At 42.1% G+C, this 23,004-nt stretch overlaps 1 protein-coding gene across 2 annotated transcripts in view; it reads right to left on the bottom strand.

Annotated features, from left to right (window-relative positions):
- CEP120 (centrosomal protein 120) overlaps positions 1-23,004 on the bottom strand; it is a 152,127-nt gene that overhangs the window by 13,251 nt on the left and 115,872 nt on the right. For both annotated transcript variants that reach the window (XM_077462186.1, XM_077462185.1), the window contains one exon: positions 21,403-21,501. In XM_077462186.1, the coding sequence (XP_077318312.1) occupies positions 21,403-21,501 (99 nt within the window). The remainder of the gene's footprint in view (positions 1-21,402; positions 21,502-23,004) is intronic.

Genomic DNA, 23,004 nt, shown 5'->3' with positions numbered 1-23,004 from the left:
ATGATTGCAAGAAGTCTACGCTTGGATGCGTGCTTACAATGACTGCAAGAAGTCTAGGCTTGGATGCGTGTTCGCAACAATTGCAAGAAGTCTACGCTTGTATGCGTACTTGCACCGACTGCAAGACGTCCATGCTTGACTGCGTGCTTGCAACGATTGCAAGAAGTCTATTCTCAAATGCGTGCTTGCAACGATTTGCAAGAAGTCTATGCTTGGATGCGTGCTTGCAACGATTGCAAGAAGTCTACGTTTGGATGCGTGTTTGCAATGATTGCAAGAAGTCTACGCTTGTGTGCGAACTTGCAACGACTGCAAGGCGTCCATGCTTGAATGCGTGCTTGCAACTGTTGCAAGAAGTCTGTACTTGAATGCGTACTTGCACCGACTGCAAGACGTCCATGCTTGAATGCGTGCTTGCAACGATTTGCAAGAAGTCTATGCTTGGATGCGTGCTTGCAACGATTGCAAGAAGTCTATGCTTGGATGCGTGCTTGCAAAGATTGCAAGAAGTCTATGCTTGAATGCATACTTGTAACGACTGCAAGACGTCCATGCTTGAATGCGTGCTTGCAACGATTGCCAGAAGTCTGTGCCTGGGAATGTGTTTGCAATGATTGCAGGGAGTGTATGCTTAGGTGCGTGCTAGCAGCGATTTTGCAAGAAGTTGTTTCTTGGATGTATATGGAATGAATCCGATATGAATCGGTCGTACGAATGAAAACAACTGGAGCACGCCGGAACGAATCGGTGCATGTCAGATGCGACCGACTCGAATCGTGGCACGGTATATGACGGTCAATTTAATGAAAAAACCTGTTATGACAGAGGCATAAGCCGGTCGTGCTGTGACTGTGACTGATGATGAACTGGACTCTGGAGCATGCACTGAAATTAGGCTAAAGCACTGGGGCACACCGTAACTAATCGGTGCATGTATGCAACTGGATTCGAAACGGAGCGCGGTACGTGGCGGTGAAATTATTTTGATTGCCATGACAGAGGCGCGAATCGATCATGCCGCTGTTGCGACTATCCGTTAATCGTGCATGCTCTGAAGCATGTACTGAAATGTGGCTGAAATACCTGGAGCGCGCCGAGACGAATTAGTGCACGATGCGACTGGATTCGTATCGGAGCGTGATACATGACAGTGAAAATGATTTCCCATGACAGAGTCATGAATCAGAGAACCGAAACCTGCAACCGATAATGAATCCTGACTCTGGAGCATGTACTGAAATGAGGCCGTAACCAACTGGGGCACATCGAAACGAATCGGTGCATCACGGATGCGACTAGATTCGAATCGGAGCGCGGTAAGTGACAGTGAAATGAGTGACAAAAGTTTGCCATGACAGAAGCCCGAACCGGTCGTGCCGCGATTGCGACTGACAACAAACGGGACTCTGGAGCATGTACTGAAATGAGGCCGAAAAATACCTGGGGCACGCCGGGACGAATTGGTGCATCGTAGATGCGACTGGATTCGTATCGGAACGTGATACGTGACAGTGAAATGATTTCCCATGACAGAGGCACGAATCGGTGCGCCGCAACCTGCGACTGACAACGAACGGGACTCTGGAGCATGTACTGAAATGAGGCCGAAAAATACCTGGGGCACGCCGGACGAATTGGTGCATCATAGATGCGACTGGATTCGTATCGGAACGCGATACGTGACAGTGAAATGATTTACCATGACAGAGGCATGAGTCGGTGACTCGACAAATGGGACTCTGGAGCATGTACTGAAATGAGGCCGAAAAAGCAACTGGGGCACACCGGGACGAATCGGTGCATTGTGGATGCGACTGGATTCTAATCGGAGCGCGGTAGGTGAGAGTGAAATGATTTGAAATGATCTGAAATGGTTTGAAATGGTTGAAATGGTTCGACCTTGATATGGCACTGACCGGTGTCCATCAAATCCATGAGAAACATTGATTAGTCTGTGGAGCAAAAAACAGTGAGACACGCCTAAACGAAGCTGTGTCTTTGTGTCGGTGTGAGGAACACAAACACAAAAGAAATGTTTTAGTATGGTAACGTTACGAGTAGTAGACAGACGTCGCGGCTGTGTGTGGGGTTTTACGAATAACTCGTAAGTTTGACATCGAGGTTTAGTGACGAGACATTTACAATGTATGAAATGACAAGTCAACCGAAAAAAAACCCCTACCTGCGACCGCCGAATCGACGCGTTAGTACGTGAATCGCAAACGGGAACGAGGAACTCTAACAACTACGAAACGGTAAATCACGGACGCTAACGAGTTTCGAAGAGTCGGCTTAGTGACGTCATGCCACGCACCGGAAACCGACAAAGACCACAGGCGAGCGGGCTGGTTAAATACCCTCCGGGCTCCACCCATAAATTCAGGCCACCATACTGGCCTTCCTACATACATATATATATATATATACATATATACACACATATATATATATATATATATATTTTTTTTTTTTTTTTAAGTGCAACTTCAGTTTAAAGCAGTATTACACCCAGGACAAAAAATAAAATATATTGTAGCTCACTAATAATTATATGTGGTGGGTACATTGTTCCCCCCCCCCCCCCTCTCCGTTTTCATCTGGTGATCTGGCCAGTAACACACTTCCTGTATTAGAGTGTCCCCACTCTGGAGGAAGGATCACATGGGGCACCTTTGGACAGCAGCATTGTCAGTCTGAGGGAGGGGAGTGTTAGATGCAATATCAGATTTAAATACACCAGCAAATTGGGGCCAAACTCCAGCTAACACTTTGTAAGAAATTACAGCAGTTTTTATTCTTTTTTGGGATAAAGGTTTTATATAAATAAAAGCTGATCATTGTAAATACCCCTGTCAGTGTTAAATTGTTTGTCTCATTACTGTAACTGCTATATCGGCAGGACAGATACAAACAAACCCAAGGATAAACTGAGGAAAAAAACCAAGCTTTACTTACCACCAGCCCACACACAACCAAATAACCTGTCTAACAGTATGCATTAAAAACAGGGGTTTAGTCTGCACACATTTGCAAATGCATGCGTAAGCCACAGAGCCGTGCCAAGGCACCCCAAAATCTGTGGTACCCAACACTAACTTATAAGTGTCCCCACATTGGAGGCATATGCATTCTGATAGATAGGTGAAAGCCATTGTGCTGGGTGTTCAGTGTGCTCCTGTACCTTTAAGAAGGGGTGGCTCCCCTTCAGTCCACCTGCTCTCACCTATCCATCAGAATGCATGTGCCTCCACTGTGGGGACACTTATAAGTTAGTGTTAGGTACCACAGATATTGGGGTGCCTTGGCGGGGCTCTGTGGCTTACGCATGCATTTGCAAATGTGTGCAGACTAAACCCCTGTTTTTAACGCATATTGTTAGACAGGTTATTTGGTTGTCTGTGGGCTGGTGGTAAGTAAAGCTTGTTTTTTTCCTCGGTTTATCCTTGGGTTTGTTTGTATCCGTTAGCCTTCCAAGCTTCTTACTGCGATAGCCAGCTATAGGTGTGAGCGGGTGGCGTCTTTGTGTCACAGGTTATATCGGCAGGACAGCTTGTTCTTTAAAAAAAAAAAAAAAAAAAAAAAAAAAAAGACTTGCTGGCTGGATAACCAGGTGAAAACAAAATAAATCAGAGCTCAAAAAAAGGAAGGAAGAGGCAGCACAAAGAGAATAACACACGTGCTGCAGTGAATGCTGATAGGAGGAGACAGCATCTAGTTCTCAGGGTGGAAGTTGAGACTAGTAGTGAAAACAAAACTGTAGCAAAGAAAGATCAGATCCAGTTACCTACTAGAAAGGGTTGTACTGTGGGATAGGGCTGTGTAAATCTCAGAATTGGATAGACAGTAATATAAATCCTTTGGCAGGTAAAACAGCTCAAAAGTATTTCATCTGTGTTGAAAAAAAGGGTATGCATTCCAAAATGTAATAAAAGGAAAAATAAAATAATCGGGGTGTTCCAATGGAATGGGGGCCCCAACCTGGAGATGGACTTTAACAGGCTTACTCAATAAAGGAAGGCTCCTTTTAACAAGCGTTCCATCTGTTCACAACGCATTTCTATGAGTGGAAGAATGTATTTTGTCTTTAGCATAGTCTAGATTAGCCTCTCAACTTTTTTAACATAAAAAAAAAAAAAAAAAAAAAAAAAAAAAACTTTGCAAGCTTGGGGAACCCCTGCTAATAATTAGGGTTGCACCGATACGGATATCAGTGTCAATACTAAGCATTTGCATGAGTATCTGTATTCGTGCAAATGTGCCCAATACCTGAAACTGTTACCTTCAGGTTCAGCTCTTTCATGTGTCAGCGGGATTTTCCCCACTGACAGATGAAATGTAGAAATGCCGGCAATCATTGGTTGTGTCCTTAACAACCGATGACGTTTCCGCTGTCTTTGGGGATTTCCCTTACCTGCAGTGCAAAATAATGGACCCGCCCCCTTTAATGTAGGCCCTGCCCTCTTCCTTTAGCTTGTTTTTTGTGTCCTCTGGCGATGTGCTTCTCCTCAGGCTCCTCTGCGGGCAGTTGCCGGGTGACTGATCTGCCTGGTAAGCAGTGTGTCCTGCACTGAGCCAGGCTTTGCTGCTGCAAAACCTCTTGGAGGGGGAGGGCAGGTCTGCTGGGTGTTGTAGTGCAGCGATTATCAGTGTGTGGGTTTCCAAATACCCCCCTTCCTTCCCCCACCCATATACAAACAACCTTCCTAACCTTTTCATCCTAAACAATACCCTTCCCACCTCTCCATCCTAAACAATAACGTCCCACCCCACCCTAAATAATATTGACCCCCCACCCCTCCACCCTAAACAATAACCTTCCTCCCCACCTTTCCACCCTAATCAATAACATCCCTCTACACCCTAGACAATAACGTCCCTCCCAACCCTAAGCAATAACGTCCCTCCCCAGCTCTCCACCCTAAACAGTAACCTTCTCCCCATCCTAAACAATAACACCCCTCCCCACAAAAAAAGTTTATATATATATATATATATATATATATATATATATATATATATATATATATATATAGAGATAGGTATCGGTATTTGGTATCGATGAGTACTTGAGGAAAAGTATCAGTACTTGGTCTTAAACTGGTATCAGTGCAACCCTCCTAATTATTATATCTACAGCTCATGGTACATTAGCATGAGGGTCACTGGGAAGAATGCTCCTTACATTTGTCATCCCCCCCCCCCCCCTTACAAAATAGTTAAAAAGATCATTGTTGATAGTGGTTATTATCTGAATGGCAGAAACGGCCCAATGATACAGGCAGTCCCCGGGTTACAAACAAGATGGGGTCTGTCGGTTTGTTCTTAAGTTGAATTTGCAAGTCAGAACATGTATATTTTTAAGTGCAACTCCAGCCAATGGATAGCACGGGGAAGGGTTAACACCCCTGTAACATGTGTTTTGCTGTCTGTGCCCCTCTTCACTTTCTGTCCCTGAGGCAATTGGACTTTGAAAAATTCGGGCTTCCGTGGAGACACCTTTTTCCCATGATAATGCTTACAGGAGTGAATTTCCTTTCCCCTCACTTCCTGTGGTCTCCCTCCATTTGTAAGTTGGATGTTTGTAAACCGGGGGCCGCTTGTACTTATTTTTTCCTTAGTTGCTGTGCAAAGCTATACATGGTAAAGCACTTCATGTATGCAAAAAAAAAAAAAAAAAAAAAGCTATATAGTACATGTTTTCAAAAATGAATGACCAAAAGAACCACGGCTGTGCTAATCAATGTGATATATGGCATTTTCCTAAACAATTTAAATTTGCAGGTCCTAAATCCTTCTTTTCCTCAAAATATTTTTATTACACACGTGGCCTTCCACGAATACCCCTAATCCTTTTAATGTATACAACTCTCTGGAGTGAGAAATTGAAGCTAAGCAGATATGTAGATTTAATGTTTTTTTTAGCTAAACTGGACACTAAGAAAAGATTATAATCCTCTTCAAAGGTAAAGACAGGTTTTGTGCACTAATGTATTATTACGTCTTTTTTTCATTTGCAGCAAGATAGAATGTCCTAAAGCTGTCCAAAATGTCAAATTTCTCTTCTTTTGCAACCATGGCAAAGGCACTTTGGGAGTTATTTACTAAGACTGCAGACTGTGCAAAATCTTGTACAGCTCTGCATAGCTAACAATAAGCTTCCAGGTTTTATTGTCAAAGCTTAAAGAGTTTGTTAACCCACCCACCTAAAAAAACAAAAAACAAAAAAAAAAGGGATCATTCCCCTTTAAAGCATGTTATATGACAAAGTGCTTGTCCTGTGTCATTTGGCCCCCTGTAACAACTAAAAAACCTGGCTGATCCTGCCAGTTTCTCCCAACTTCTCTGTAAACTGACCACGGTGTATCATGGCTGCTGAGACCAGACACTAGGGATGAGCTTCGAGTTCGAGTTGAACTCATGTTCGACTCGAACATTGCCTGTTCAGCGAACAGTGAACAATTTGGGCTGTTCGCAGCAAATTTGAAAAGCCGGAACACCCTGTACAAGTCTACGGGAGAAATCTAAAGTGCTAATTTTAAAGGCTAATATGCAAGTTACTGTCCTAAAAAGTGTTTGGGCACCTGGGTCCTGCCCCAGGGGACATGGATCAATACAAAAAAAGTTTTAAAAAAGGGCAGTTTGTTCAGGAGCAGTGATTTTAATAATGATTAAAGTGAAACAATAAAAGTGTAATATTCCTTTAAATTTCGTACCTGGGTGGTGTCTATAGTATGCCTGTGAAGGGGTGCATGTTTCCCATGCTTAGAACTGTCCCTGCACAAAGTGTCATTTCTGCAGGGAAAAAAAAGTCTTTTAAAATCACTCGCGCCTACAATGAATTGTCGGCTCCCGTAATACAGAGAACACTCAATGAGTGTGCTCTGTATTACGGGAGCCGACAATTCATTCATTGATAAAATAAAATAAAATAAAAAAGTGTGAGGTTCCCCTAAATTCAATTACCAAGCCCTTCAGGTCTGGTATGGATATTAAGGGGAACCCCGCGTCAAATTAAAAAAAAATTGCCGTGGGGGTCCCCCTAAAAATCCATACCAGACCCTTTATCTGAGCACGCAACCTGGCAGGCCGCAGGAAAAGAGGGGGATGATGACGAGAGAGCGCACCCCCCCTCCTGAACTGTACCAGGCCACATGCCCTCAACATTGGGAGGATGCTTTGGGGGTCTGTGACCCCCTCAAAGCACCATGTCCCCATGTTGATGGGGACATGGGCCTCATCCCCACAACCCTGGCCGGTGATTGTGGGGGTCTGCGGGTGGGTGGCTTATCAGAACCTGGAAGCCCCCTTTAACAAGGGGACCCCCAGATACCAACCCCCCCGTTTGAAATGGTAAGGGGGGTACAAAAGTACCCCTACCATTTCACAAAGAAAGTGGTTAAAAAAGACAAACATACTTTTGAAAAATTCCTTTTTTTTTTTTTTAATAGAGTCCAGTGGTGGTAATCCACTCTTGCTATCCAGCGACGGATGACCCCGCCCCCCTCTGATGTAACGCAGGTTTCAGTTACATCAGAGGGGGGCGGGGTCACCATACCTCATTGGGGAACCCCTGGCTTCCCTCGCTAGCATCAGAGGGGACGGGGTCAGGTGACGGTGGCCCCGCCCTCCTAATATAACGTCAGCGCTGGGATCCCGCAGTGTCTCTGACAGTGGAGACAGAAGATGGATGGATGGACTGCGCTGGACTGAAAATCACCCGTCGCTGGATCAGATCAGCCATCCCTGGACCCCGGAGAGATGATCATCCGTCGCTGGATAGCAAGAGTGGATTACCACCACTGGAATCTTTTTTAATAAAGGAATTTTTCAAAAGTGTGTTTGTCTTATTTAACCATTTTTTTTTTACACTTTCTTTGTGAAATGGTAGAGGTACTTTTGTACCCCTTTACCATTTCAAACAGGGGGGAGGTGGGATCTGGGGGTCCCCTTGTTAAAGGGGGCTTCCAGGTTCTGATAAGCCCCCCCGTCCGTCACAGACCCCCAAAGCATCCTCCCAATGTTGAGGGCATGTGGTCTGGTATGGTTCAGGAGGGGGTGGCCGCTCTCTCGTCCCCCTCCTCTTTTCCTGCGGCCTGCCAGGTTGCGTGCTCGGATAAAGGGTCTGGTATGGATTTTTAGGGGGACCCCCACGTCAATTTTTTTTATTTATTTGACGTGGGGTTCCCCTTAATATCCATACCAGACCTGAAGGGCCTGGTAGTTGAATTTAGGGGAACCCCACGCTTTATTTTATTTTATCGAATGAATTGTCGGCTCCCGTAATACAGAGCACACTCATTGAGTGTTCTCTGTATTACGGGAGCCGACAATTCATTGTAGGCGCGAGTGATTTTAAAAGACTTTTTTTCCTGCAGAAATTACACTTTGGACAGTTCTAAGCACGGGAAACATGCTGCCCTTCACAGGCATACTATAGACACCCCCCAGGTATGAAATTTAAAGGAATATTACACTTTTATTGTTTCACTTTAATCATTATTAAAAATACCTGCTCTTGAAAAAACTGCTGTTTTTAAAACTTTTTTTTGCATTGATCCATTTCCCCTGGGACAGGACCCAGGTCCCCAAACACTTTTTTTAGGACAGTAACTTGCATATTAGCCTTTAAAATTAGCACTTTTGATTTTGAATGTTCGAGTCCCATAGACTTTAACAGGGTTCTAAAGTTCACACAAAGTTTAGGTCTGTTCGCAGGTTCTGGTGCGAATCGAACAGGGGGGTGTTCGGCTCATCCTTACCAGACACCATGGTCAGTTTACATGCCTCTATCATCAGCAGCCTGTTATCTGCTCTCCTCTCTGCTCCTGTGTCCAACTCCCCCTCCCCTCTCTGCCTGTGTGTGAGCTGCCCCTCTCCCCTCCCTCTGCTCTCATAACACTAACCTCTATACACCATCAGCACTGCCTCCTATTGCAGCGTCCCCCTCTGTGAATGATTTAGAAATAGAAATGCTGTAACTACCTAATTTAACCACTTCCCATCCCATCCATTGTAATATGACAACTGCAAGAACACTCTGTCCCTCTGAGCGGCAGTCATCGGCTTCCCGACGTTGGAGGGGGCACACGTGCCCACCACGTCGCTTGGGAGCTGATGTGCGTGCCCGGCACCCATGATTCATCATAAATCAATAACCTATTTTGTAGGCGCTATAACTTTTGCACAATCCAATCAATATACGCTTATTGCGATTTTTTTACCAAAAATATGTAGAATACATATCGGCCTAAACTGAGGAAGACATTTGTTTTTTAATTGCGATATTTATTATAGCAAAAAGTAAAAAAATGTTGTGTTTTTTTTTTTTTTTTATTGTTGGCCTTTTTTTTGTTTATCGCCCAAAAGAGGGGGTACTACAGTAGGAAGCAGTGCTGATGGTGTATATAGTTTAGAGTGGCTACCATGCACAGCTGCGCCAGATTCTGAGTCCACCCGTTTTAGTAAATTCCCCCCTTTAAAGCTTTACATAATTCTCATGTTCCTACTTGTGTATTTGGCTTACTTCTTTTCCCAAAAGTCTGATTAGTGCCTGGAGGTAAGAGAACAGGAATCCCTGGCAATGCTCTTAGGCTATGTTTAATGCCAAACTAAGCCTTTTGATATATTTATAGTCCTGATGACTATGATGGAATTACCTTAATAGCCATTTCTCTTGGAAAACAAAAAAAAAAATAAAAAAAAAAAAGTAAAAAAAAATTTTTTTTTTAATTTGTGCTATGTGTGAAGCCATACACACAAGCTGAATGCTGGCCGATTCAATAAAAAAAAGCCGACATTCGGCCCGTGTGGAAGCCAGTCGGTCTGACGAGAATGCTGGAAAACCAGTAGCCCACCAGCTCCTGATCAGGGCTCTCAGCCAGTGGTGGACAGCACTGAACGGAATGTTCTGGCGGGGGGAAGGGGGGCCTCCCCTGTCAGAACACAACAGCTCAGCAGGGAAGATCTCGATACTTACATTGGATCATTAGTACAGTGGCTCTGACCGGAGCAGAAAGTATTTTTTGTCGTTCAACCCACTGGGTTGAATGGAAAAAAAACAATTAGTGTGTACTAGGCTTTAATCGAAGGAAACCGTGAAGAGCTGACTCTTGGGTTAAAACCCTTTCTTTCAATAGCCTGGCCACTAAAGACAGAGATTGTTAAGTGATATGGAAGATTGGCCCCTGAGAAACCAGGTCAAGGTGAGGAGAGAAACACCAAGGGTGTCTGCATACTAAAAGTTACATAGCCAATCTAGAGCCAGAAGGATTAATCGGAATTGCCCCTATATCCTGGCCTCAAACCTTTGCAATTTTTGTATGAAACAAGACCCCAGAAGATCCAAGTCCAGCCCCCCTCACTTCTAAAAATTTGAAGGATATAGAACCTACTGTCCTTGATCTAGGCCCTGCCAACCCAGGTAGTTTGCTTGTCAGTTGTCTTTCTTGAAAGGTAGATTATGCAGGATATGGAAGACATCCAGCACTAGCTTTGGACTCTTCGTTCAACCCCGACAACAGACATATGATGCAGCTATGGCATTGTCTGATGGAAATCTAACAGGAAGCAAACTCCTCTCCACAGAAATTACCATAGTAAGGCAGCCTGGTAGTGTCATGACTGGGGAAGACATCAATTTGTTTGAGGGACTCCTCCTCAAAAGGATATCAAACCCGAAAGCACTTAAGGCAAGTTAAAAAAAAAAGGCTCAGACCGGGTACTCCCATTCCCCATAAATTAATTATTCCTATAAGGAATAAAAAAAAAAAGTGGAGCTTGAAGCTTGTATGTAACAAAAGCAAACAAAGCCTTAAAACTCGCACACGGATTGAATATGGGCAAAGACCGATTTCTTCTCTTTCAAGAGGGTGGATAACAAAATCTTGTGTGTACAGCCAAAATTACTAGATTATGTATCCAGGTATGACAGAATGTGTGGGGCAGCCGAGGGAACAAGGGAAAAAAGGAGAGTCTCCACACTCAATGCACTTTGAAGGAAATGCTAGGGGGACCATACTCTGAAACACACCGTCTCCCATGGGAGCAGGCTGTTGCCGACCCGAGGGAACACTGAAAATATATTGCAGGTTACCCTAGGATTCAGGATAGGACTGTTGCAGTCAAATGTGCACACAGGCGGGAATCTTAATCCTGCAAGTGGCACTATAACCTAACAATCAGGTATTCAAGATCTTTCTTTCCTCCCATACCAGTGCTCTAGGCTGGCATAGCTGAGTAACTGCCCCACGACTAAACACAAGCGCTTGTTACACACTTGCACTACAGAGGAAGAGAGGGGAATATTAGACTGGGTTTCTTAGCGAGTGCTGAATAATAAGAACACTGGGTTTAATTCTTGTGCCTTTTGAACAGTCATATATAGACACCCTATACAACTTCTGTAACAGTATTATTGTATTCTCAGTACAAAATGTATCTGACTGCATATTTCAGTGACTTCAGTTAGCCTATAAAAAGGTATGCCTGAATAGACTGGGACCGGTTGTGTGATACCAGTCCAATCAAGTGCATTTTAGGATTATTTATCAACTATATTTTAAATGTCCTGTATATAAAAGTTAATCTGAAAGAGACAGCTTTTTTCAGTTTTCAACAAAACGTGAATTTAGTCCACATAAGCGTTTTTGTTGCTGCAGGTGTCAGCAAAGGTCTGCCTGCAAAGCAGTTTTCCTCTTCTACCAGCATGAAAGAAGTTAAATCCACAATTTAGACATGCCAGTCGAGTGAGTGTAAAGGACAAGCGGCTCCTCAATCAAGCAAGCACAATCTTTATTTTGCTATGGCTGCCTATAAATCCTGAGAAGAGGGGTAAACACACATACAGTAGACTAAACAATCACTAAATAGTGGCCACTGCTCACTCTCCCACTCTTACATACCAAGTTAGGTCTGTGGGAAAATAATTCTATGTTCTCTAAAGAAACTCAAGTCAAGTTTTCTGAAAATAACCCAGATCTGACAAGCCAGTAGGCGGGCCTGGATGGTTTCAAGACACAGTTTTCAACCTAGCCCAACATCCCCAACTAATATATTTCTAAACAAAGCCTCGCTTCCCATGTTTGGCTAAATGACTTAATAATGAATCAAATTAATTATTGTGAGTGGATAAGCACGGGACAGGAGCAGCAAAGTCCAGATGTCAGACAGAAAAATCTGTGCTGAGCAAACGCAGCAAAAGAGCTTGTTGTCTGATTACACGACAAATGACCTGGACTTGCTTCTTCTACTTGCCCTTAAAAAAATAAGGAAGAGAGATAGGCACCGTCCAGACAGCACAAGATAATTAACATTTATGCTCCCCTGTTTTATATCCCAAACCACACAATTGTCTTGCTCTGCAAACCATCAACAATTTCGTAAAGCTACTAGCCATACTTATCATAGGCTCTGATTTGTACATTTTTTGAAGACATCCATTCTATTATGAAGTAGGTCTTGTAGCTAGTGTAATACTTTTTACGGAAGGCATCAAAAACCTGTACTTGTTTAAAAATCAGTGATGATTTGCTTGAATGACAGTAATTAAATAATTGTAATAATCCGTGCTTATATGAAATCATGGAATAGAGAGGGTGTGAACCTTATTTTCATTATAACACAGTCACAGCCAAGGAAGCTGCATCTTTGCCTCTGTTTAATCTTCAACTGCTATGGTGCTGCACATGTGATTCGTTAAGACACCAGCCATTGGATGGTTTGATAGTTTGGCTGAGAGCACAGCCAATGTGCAGTTAGCATTCCCGTCATGCCTTTTTTTTTTACTGTTTAAATCCATGTGTTTACTTCCACTTTAAAATGTGCCAATAAAATAAAGTAACAAGTAAACCAAAAAAATTGATCACTATTAGCAGTCATTATATAACCATAAGGGAGTCCATATAGACAACTTTCAACCACTATTCCGGGAAAAATAGATAGGAAAGAGTTCCCTATTCCGTGCTGTTAATAGGGCAGTATTCCACTTCCCACATCTCCAGTATGACACCCTTCACTTACAGTGGATATAAAAAGTCTACACACCCCTGTTAAAATGTCAGGTTTCTGTGATGTAAAATAAACGAGACAAAGATAAATAATTTCAGAACGTTTTCCACCTATTTTGACCTATATAAACTGTACAACTCAATTGAAAAAACAAACAAATCTTTTCAGGTGGAGGGAAGTAAAAAAAAAAAAATATATATAACCCACTCTTTGTAAAAACACTCCAAATCTGAGATTGTGAGGGCATCTCCTGTGCACAGCCCTCTTCAGATCACTCCACAGATTTTCAGCGGGATTCAGGTCTGGGCTCTGGCTGGGCCATTTCAAAACTTTAATCTTCTTCTGGTGAAGCCATTCCTTTGTTGAGTTGGATGTATGCTTTGGGTTGTTGTCATGCTGAAAGATGAAGTTCCTCTTCATGTTCAGCTTTCTAGCAGAAGCCTGAAGGTTTTGTGCAAATATTGACTGGTATTTGGAACTGTTCATAATTCCCTCTACCTTGACTAAGGCCCCTGTTATAGCTGAAGAAAAAACGGTGATCTTTTGGTGATGTGCAGTGTTGTTTTTGAACCAAACATATCTTTTATAATTATAGTCAGAATTCAACCTTGGTTTCATCAGATCATAACATTTTCCCACATGCTTTTGGGAGACTTCAGATGTGTTTTTGCAAAATATTTAGCTGGGCTTGGATATTTTTCTTCATAAGAAATAAGGCTTCCATCTTGCCACTCTACCCCATAGCCCATACATATGAAGAATACGGGAGATTGTTGTCATATGTACCACACAGCTAGTACTTGCCAGATATTCCTGCAGCTCCTTTAATGTTGCTGTAGGCCTCTTGGCAAGCTCCCAGACCAGTTTTCTTCTCATCTTTTCATAAATTTTGAAAGGGACATCCAGTTCTTGGTAATGTCACTGTTGTGTCATATTTTCTCCACTTGATGGCTCTCTTCACTGTGTTCCATGTTATAGCTAATGCCTTGGAAATTATTTTGTACCCTTCTCCTGACTGATACCTTTTAACAATGAGATCCCGTTGATGCTTTGAAGCTCTCTGCGGATCATGGCTTTTGCTGTAGGAGGCAACTAAGAAAATGTCAGGAAAGGCCTACTAGAACAGCTGAACTTTATTTGGGGTTAATCAGAGGCACTTTAAATTATGATAGGTGTGTACCGACTCCTATTTAACAGGACTTTGAATATGAACACAGCTACATCCCCAGTTATAAGAGGGCGTGCACACTTATACAACCACATTATTTTAGTTTTTTGTTTTTACTTCCCTCTGCTAAAAGATTTCAATTTATTTGTCAACTGAGTTGTATAGTTTATAGGTCACATTAAAAAGGTGGGAAAAGTTCTGAAATGGTTTAGCTTTGTCTCATTTTTTTACATCACAGAAACCTGGCATTTTACCAGAGGTGTGTAGACTTTTTTTTATATCCACTGTACATGCAAGGCGTACCAAATTGCAACCCCTGAGTTGTCACAAGCGCTTATGGAAACAGATCCTTCCCAGTAAATACGGCCTCTCCAACATCTCTTGTTCCTCAAAGCCACAGGGAAAAAAGTTTGCAGCAAGTTGTCACAACACTCCCCCACACCTCACTGGGAACGCCCAAATTCCCCAGGATCAGCATTACATCCACATATGTGTAATAAACCAGTAAAACAAAATTTATGTTATTGCACTTACAAAGGCTCGTGGGCAAAACAGTACATAAAACTTTCCATAAAACTGGGTTTTCCAGAAACAAAGATGGCTGCCATGAGCAATAGTGTGTGGCCTAGCTCAGCCCCTACGCATTTCATCATATATGCTATCCTCAGCAACCCTCGATGACGTAATATGAGGGGAAACACGCTATCATGCATGCGCAATGAGCGGTGGCCATCATTGGTGCTGGAAAACCTGGTCTTTTGGAAAGTTTGCTGTATTGCTTGCAAACCTTTGTAGGTGCAAAAACATAATACATTTTGTTTTACACTATGAGGAATGTTCTTTTTTTGTTACACATATGTGGATGTAATGCCGATCCTATTGGGCTGATCCTGGGGAAGGTTGGCGGTCCCAGTGAGGTGTGTTGCAACAACCTGTTGCAAATTTTTTCCCTATGGCTTTGAGGAAACAAAGGTGGTGTTGGAGAGGCCATATTAATCTGGGAAGGATCAGTTTTCATAAGTGTTTGTGACCACTCTTCAACTGAGTGTTGCAATTTGTCTAATACGCCTTGCATGTAAGTGAAGAGTCACACTGGAGATCTGTCTGTCTGATAATGGTGATCATACATTTTTTTTTTTTGGTTCACACTTTACATTATTTTATCAGCACATTGCACATTCTGAATGATATTCATGTCTAATCGGTATTTATGAGGACTTATATGCATTTCTATTTCATTTATTTTATTGGCACATTGCACTTTTTGAATGATATCTACATTTAATTAGTACCTATGAGGTTAAAGGTTAAATTATTCTCGATCAGGCACACTGTGAAAGGTTTACGGTTTGAGCGCTGCACTTTGTGTTATTTACATATACAGTTTTGTACAATAACAGCACACAGAGCCATAATGACGTGTAGCGTAAAGTAACTCACAGACAAATTACATTTCCTCAGTTGCTTCCTGTTTTTTTTGCCTAGACCACAATTATGTCATACATTCCAGGAGTCTTCATTGGTTTTTCTTTTCTTTCATCAACAAAGCTGTTATGAATGAATGTCATTCATAACAGCTATGCTTCCTATACAGTGATGCTGTGACTGGCCCACAGCTATCACAAGGTACCTGGGCCAATCACAGCACCCTGTACCATGTGAATAGCTGTAGCCCATCGCAGATCACTAGTAATCATAGCTGTTGTAAATGTAACCCATTCAAGAGAGTTCAAAACACTGATGTTACAGTGATAATCACTGGACAAAAAAAAAAAAAAACTCTCATCACTCCCAGAGTATTACAGTGTTACCATGGTGACACTGAACTACTCTTATGAAAATGTGAAAAAAAAAAAAAAAAAGTTATAAATAGAAAAAAATTTTTTTTTTAGCATACTGTCACCAGTCAGTGGCCCTGACCAGTCATATGATGATGCTGTACAGCACTGGTGACAATATGTAATAATAAATAAGAAAAAAAAAATAGTGAGAAAAAAAAAAAAACTTTCATTTTATTTCTTGATTTTCCAAAAATTGTGAGTCTACTTTCTAAAAAAAAAGGGGTAATTTTGGGAGCATCTGTACTGTCCCAGCATTTAAGGGCCTCAAGAAAAGAGATAGTTTGTCAGTACATCAGAATTGATAAATTTTCAAATATTTATACTAGTTAGTAGACAGAACAAACAAAAAAACACCTGGCTACGCCCATGGGCTGTCCTGGGTCACTATATAACCCCCCTCCCTGTTCTAGGTATTCAGTTTAGTAGCAAGCAGTAATAGAAGTATCAAAAACTCCATAGAGGGGTGGGTGCTGTGTCCGTTGAACTCAGAGAAATGGATTTACAGCGAGTACAAAAATCCCACTTTCTCTTACGTTCATCGACGCACACAGCCTCCTTATTCTTGACCATTGGGATGTCCAAAAGCAGTGCCAAAGAAAAATGAGGGATGGGCAAAATAACCCAAGGCTAACCGGGTCACAGGAGCCCCATCTGAAACAAAAAAAGTTTAAAGAAAAAACACCCCTTATGAGGGAACACCCCTTTTAAACAGCAGCCTGAAAAACCTTGCGGCCAAAAGAAGCATCCGCAGATGACAAAATATCTACTTTACAGAATTTAGTGAAGGTATGCACTGACAACCAAATAGCCGCCTTGCAAACTTGTGATATAGGCGCTTGATGACGGAAGGCCCAAGTACTAAGCGCCCAAGTAGAATGTGCCACGACAGGGAAAGGAGGAGCCTGACCCTTAATAGAATAGGCCTGAGTCACAGTCTGTCTGATCCATCTGGAGTTGGTAGCCCTTTCCTTGGTCCTTGAGTGAGTCTGACCTGTGGAAGGACTCAGTGGATTCCAGATACACCCAAATCGCATGAAGCACATCCAAGGTATGCAAAGCAAATTCCTTGGGATGAGCCGGCTTGGGAAACAAGTATGGCAACACAATTTCCTCATTCAAATGGAAGTCAGAGACAACTTTGGGCAAAAATGATGGACAGGGACGAAGGACCACTTTATCCCTATGGAGTGCTAAATAGGGACTACGGCAGGATAATAACTCCGAAACCCTGCAGGCCAATGTTATAGCCACCAGGAATGCCACCTTCTGGGAGAACGCAGGTAAGGCAATATTCTCGAATGGAGGTTTCTGGAGAACCGATAGCACCCTGTTTAAATCCCATTATGGCAAAAGAGACCGTGCAGGCTCAGTCACACGGCGGACTCATTGAATGTAGGTGCGAACTAAAGAGTGAGTGGCTAGGGGTCGCTGAAAGAAGACTGCTAAGGCAGACACCTGGCCCTTAAGGGATGGTGCTCAAAGCCAACTTCTGCTCAACGCCATGTTGAAGAAAAGCTAAGATCCGAGCCAGAGAAAAGGATTGAGGATGAATGCCAATCGACTCACACCAACAAATGTATGCTTTCCACATACAATGGTATATCTTACTAGTAGTCGAATTCCTCGCCTTCACCATAGTGGGGATCACTGATCCCAACAGACCTCTATCTCTCAGTATCTGTACTAGCAGGATGGAAGCTCAGCCCTTGGTACAACTGGTCCTCTTTTAGAGGTAGCTTCCAAGGGACGTTTACAGCCACAGGAAGATTTTTTTCCCTCAGTCCTTTGCAAGCACCGCAGAAGAAGAAGGTGTTGGTCCCGCAGTGACACTAGGACGACTGCAGCATCTACCAGAGGAACTCGTAAGATTGCCATGAGCCTCAGTTACTTCCCATTGAACTGAACCTGCTGAAGAGGCCGACGTTTGAGAAGAAAAACTACTAACAACTTACAAAGCCATCCACAACTCTGCCCCCAGCTAAATCACTCACTTAATCTCAAAATACCAACCTAATCATTCTCTTCATTCCTCTCAAGACCTCCCCTTTTCTAGCTCCCTTGTCACCTCCTCCCATGCTCACTCCCAGGACTTCGTCCACCCTCTGGACCTCCCTATCCCAATCTGTCCCACTATCTCCTAACCTGTTCCACTTTTAGACGATCCCTGAAAACCCTGAAAAGCATATCCTGCCTCCACATAACTGTACTTTTATTTTCTCTATAAGCTCATCCCCCACAGTTATTACCTTCTGTAACTCTTTACCCTCCTCTTAGATTGTAAGCTCTAACGAGCAGGGCCCTCTGATTCCTACTGTATTAAATTGTATTGTTATTGTTCTGTCTGCCTTTATGTTGTAAAGTGCTGCGTAAACGGTTGATGCTATATAAATCCTGTATTATAATAATAAATAAATAAAAAAAACAGTGATGATCAAATACCATCAAAAGAAAGCTCTATTTGTGTGAAAAAAAATATATAAAATTTCATTTGAGTAGTGTTGCACAACTGCCTTTTAAAAGTAGCATAGTGGCAGAAGGAGATAAAACCTTCTGGCGCTCAAGTGGTTAACAGTAATTGCACCATCATCTGCACCAAACCACCATCAGTTAAGTAGAAAACTGCCATTTTATAAAATTTAGGCAATACCATAAAATAAACTTCCATTGATATTAAAGGAAATAAATCTGAGATGCAACTCCAGTGAGTATGGTTAGGCACATTGCTAAAATAGAAGATACAGACACCAACTAATCAAATCCAAAATTGTTCCAGAGCTGGTTACATTTTACACCCCCCATGTTTAATTAACAGCTTTTTACACTTTCAGCTGAGATTAAACTTAAACCCATACATAACACAAGCTCCAGTTGGAAAAAAAAAATCTGCAGTCTGGCTTTGTTGAACATTATACCAACTTTTCAAGTGGCAGTAATAACTCAAGATTTATTATTTTTTTAATGAACGAACACAGAACGGGATCTTTCAAATCACAAAGCAGGCAGCTTTTCCAAATGTTTACTCTATAGTCTAACTCTTACAATAATTCACGAAACAGACTTCGCAGAGGCACAACTTGGTAATGGAAATCATTACTCATTCCCTGTTGGCAGTGGGCACTCACGCTAGTGAGGCAAGTCTGTAAAGCGCCTACCAACTGGGTTTCATCATTAACATTTAGTAACAATAGACATAAATTCTTCCATCTAATTTGCGAGAATGTGGACAGTACTTAGGGGAAACAAATGACTAGTTTAAAATGCTGTCCAAGAGTAGTAATAATTACTTCTATTGTTTTAAAAGAAAAAAAAAACTTTTTCTTACTGGCAGACATAAGTGAAAGTGGAAATGCCAAACAACCAGAGGGCCAGGACTGCTAACAAAGATACACATAGAAAACTTTCAGTTGTGCTCTTTAAACTAAAAATGACATTTCTCTTCATATTGATTTTTTTAAGATAACATAAAATACAGGTGTAGCAGGATCTATACAGCCACAATATACAGTACTTTTATCATAAAAGTGTCTGGTCATCCTTTAAAGCGGATCCTCCCCCCCCCCCCCCAAAAAAAAAATTATAAGTCAGCAGCTTTAAATACTGTCTAGGCATCCAGTGGTGTCTTCACCCGAGCAGATTCTTGATTCTGATTCTGTCTCGGCTAAGGGGCGGAATCAGCTAAGGGACAGCTAAGGGACGGAATAGCTGTGAAGTCTGGCGGTTTCACAACTAGCTTCCTACTGTGCATGCGCGAATCATGCTGTGCTCTGAATGGGCCGGCTGAAGTGGGAGCAGGTACCTGTGAAAACCAGTCTCTAAAAGCAAAATGTAGATACGTTTTTTTTTTTGTCATCCTTTCCATGCTTTTCTGCCATTTTCCAACCTTTTCATTATATGGGCGGCACAGTGGTGTAGTGGTTAGCACTCTCACCTAGTAGTAAGAAGGGTCGCTGGTTCGAATCCCAACCACAACACTACCTGCCTGGAGTTTGCATGTTCTCCGTGTGGGTTTCCTCCGGGTGCTCTGGTTTCCTCCCACAATCCAAATACATGCAGGTATGTTAATTGGCTTCTGTCCAAAATTGGCCATAGTATATGAATGGGGACCTTGGATTGTGGGCTCATTGAGGCTAGGGACTGATGTGAGTGTGCAATGTACAGGGATAGGGACAATTGTAGACACTCACTCAGGTTGACTGGTGTCTTTATTCAACCTTACTAACTATGAAATAGGAATTAATAGTTCACAGAAGATAGCTTGTAGCTTGGAAGGCAAATAATATTTGTGCTTTCAGTTCAGCTCACAGGAAGTGAGCGATAAGGTCACTGCATTTATGGCAAGATCAAAAAGGGTTTTTCTCTGTACCTGCTGAAAATGTTCTTAGCCTAAAAAAGAAAAACTAATTCAGCCACCACATGTATAGGTGGCTGAGCTGTGGTTTTCCTGTCCCTTGGCCATCCATTCGAATTCTGCCATTACAGCCGGGCAGAGCTGCACACATGTTGCGGCTGTAATGTTTTGCTTCGCATCGTTTTTTAACTCGGGCTGCAGTATTCGACACGCAGCATCGCTTGTCATTCAGATCAATGGGGCTAGACCGCAACCGCAAGGCGAATGCGCAGTCTCACAAAGACAAAAAACAAAACAGGCAGCTGGAGCACCTCCAGAACCCCTTTCAGCCACTGCTAAAGTATATCACCCTCTGAAATGTGATCCACTGATTGTGTTTCAGCAGTCATGCTTATTGTCTAAAAGAACCCTCAATGATACCAGGTAGAGTGATAAGTATACAGACCCTTTTTGATAATAAAAAAATAAAATAAAGGTTTGTATGCTCTAATCAGAGAGAAAGAGGCATGCTTTGGCAAATACAGTTAGGCCTCATGCACACTGGGCATAAAAGAAATGCTGATTATACAGGCTTTTGACATTTTTCTTTTTTTCAGTCTGTATAAGCGACTATGTTGGCCTATTTGTGAACATTTGGGTGTTTACAGGCACATTTGTAGACAAGGTATTTCAGGCTGGAAAACAAATAACATCACAATTGTGTTTTTCAGAGGAGCTTTCGGGCAGAAAAAAATAAAAATAAAAAAAATGTGACGAGCCTAAACACATCGTTTAGGAGCGTTCAGTGTTTACAGGTGTACATTGGACTATAGTAAAAAGTGAGCAGAAGTGAATATTTTGGAACAAAAGTTTATAAAAGCAAATGCCCATAAAATCGTATGCAATACGAGCCACGGAGTGTTTTTTTTTATGCAGCTTTTTCTGCCAGAAGTTTTGGCAGTTTTTCAGCTGCCTAGTGTGCACGGAAACTTACAGATACATGCGTAGCCAAAGAAAATTATTAAAGTAGTTACTCCATTTTCAATTAAAATATTACCCACCTGTTTTATTCTCGCTAGTTCCTTCAAGGCTCTTCCCCATTGCTGCTTATAGTGCAGTTTAGACTTTGTAGCAGACTCTAATTTTCTTTCAAATTCAACCTATAAAAATAAAAAATAAAAATATTATATTATATTGTTGATAAAAAAAATATATATATAAGTTAGACAGCTATCAGCAAACTAGAATCATTCACAGGATACAGTAAATAGCTCTGGTTTAAACAAACCAGAAACCAAACCAAAATGGACTACTTGTCCATTTCTATGCTTTATTATTTCTCTAGACAAAAAATGTACATAAGACTAAGAAACCCTTTTACGCAGCACTTGGCATCACTTGTCAACTACCTAACTTTAAATGTACATCTATATTTTAATGTTAAATACAAGGGTTATGGCAGCAGCTAGCTTTTTTTCAGCTTTCATATAAAAGTGGTCCCAGTATTGAATTTTCTGCAAGATCACCTTTATAGGCAGGAGAGGTGCCCCCTCCCGCCACTTCCTGGGAGTCTCCGAGCTTACAGGAGCCGTCGGCAAACCCGTAGACGATGCTTCTGATACCTGGGCAGGAAGCTGGGGAGAGCAAGACAGCAATAGACAACCAAAGGTTATCACTGTTGTAGGCAAGTCTATAAGCAGTTGAGTAGTTTAATACTCAGGGCAAGCCACCTCTCGCGCTTAATGTAGAGTTCCACCCAAAAGTGGAACTTCCACTTTAAGGTATCCTGACCCCCTGACATGCCACATTTGGTATGTCTTTTTTTTTTGGGCAGGGGGGCAGGTACCTAGTTTTCACACGTACGAGGCTCCCACTTCTGCTCCGGGCCGTCTAGGCGGCCCCTTCCTCCCAGCAATCTTTTGGGACACGTCACAGGTCTCAGAAGAATGCCCAGCCACTCACGCATTTGAAGCGTGCACCCGGCTGTGAAGCCACAAGCTGCCACAGCCAGGAGCCCACAATAGTGATGACAACACTGCAGAGAGGAGAAGGAGAGGAGCGAGGGTTCCGGCAGCTGCATCCCTGGACTGGAGGTGGAACTCAGCTTTAAAAGGTTTTTTTTTTTTTTTTTTTAAAAGGCACACACACACACACATAAATTATTTTTTACTCTTAAAAAATAAAATAAAAAAATAAAATAAAAAAAAGGTAAATGAGAAATCTGGGGTCAAAGGAGACCATAAGGAGGACCTGTTCTACTTATTTCTATTACAAGGGATTACTTTACGCAAAAGTAAAATAAATTTTATGGCTTTGAGTTGTGTTTGTAAAATTAAAAAAACAAGCAGTAAATAAGCAAGGCCTACCAAACCAATGTAGCTACAGCTACTATAGAATAATTTATACAAAATAAATTGCATGTGAAGCTTCTTTCACTTTCTCTTTGCAGCTCCACTACCTATCGGTAGTGACTCCACAGTTTGCCAGCCTTATAATTTCTATTGGAAGTAAGAAGTGGGGGTACAGGAAGAGGCGAGAGATGGAAAGTGTTGGGATCAAACTTTCATTTTGTGGAAGAATTGCTCCACGGTGACTAACTACAGAAGTCGAGACTTTAAAGAAAGTCTATTTATTGAAGGTTATATTTGAATATTTGAATGTCC

Source organism: Lithobates pipiens, unplaced genomic scaffold (assembly GCF_037356315.1).
Source record: "Lithobates pipiens isolate NorthernLeopardFrog02 unplaced genomic scaffold, aLitPip1_a1.2 Scaffold_3, whole genome shotgun sequence".
Taxonomy (NCBI): domain Eukaryota; kingdom Metazoa; phylum Chordata; class Amphibia; order Anura; family Ranidae; genus Lithobates; species Lithobates pipiens.
Note: the sequence above shows the minus strand (reverse complement) of the source record. Positions and strands in the feature narration are given on the sequence as shown.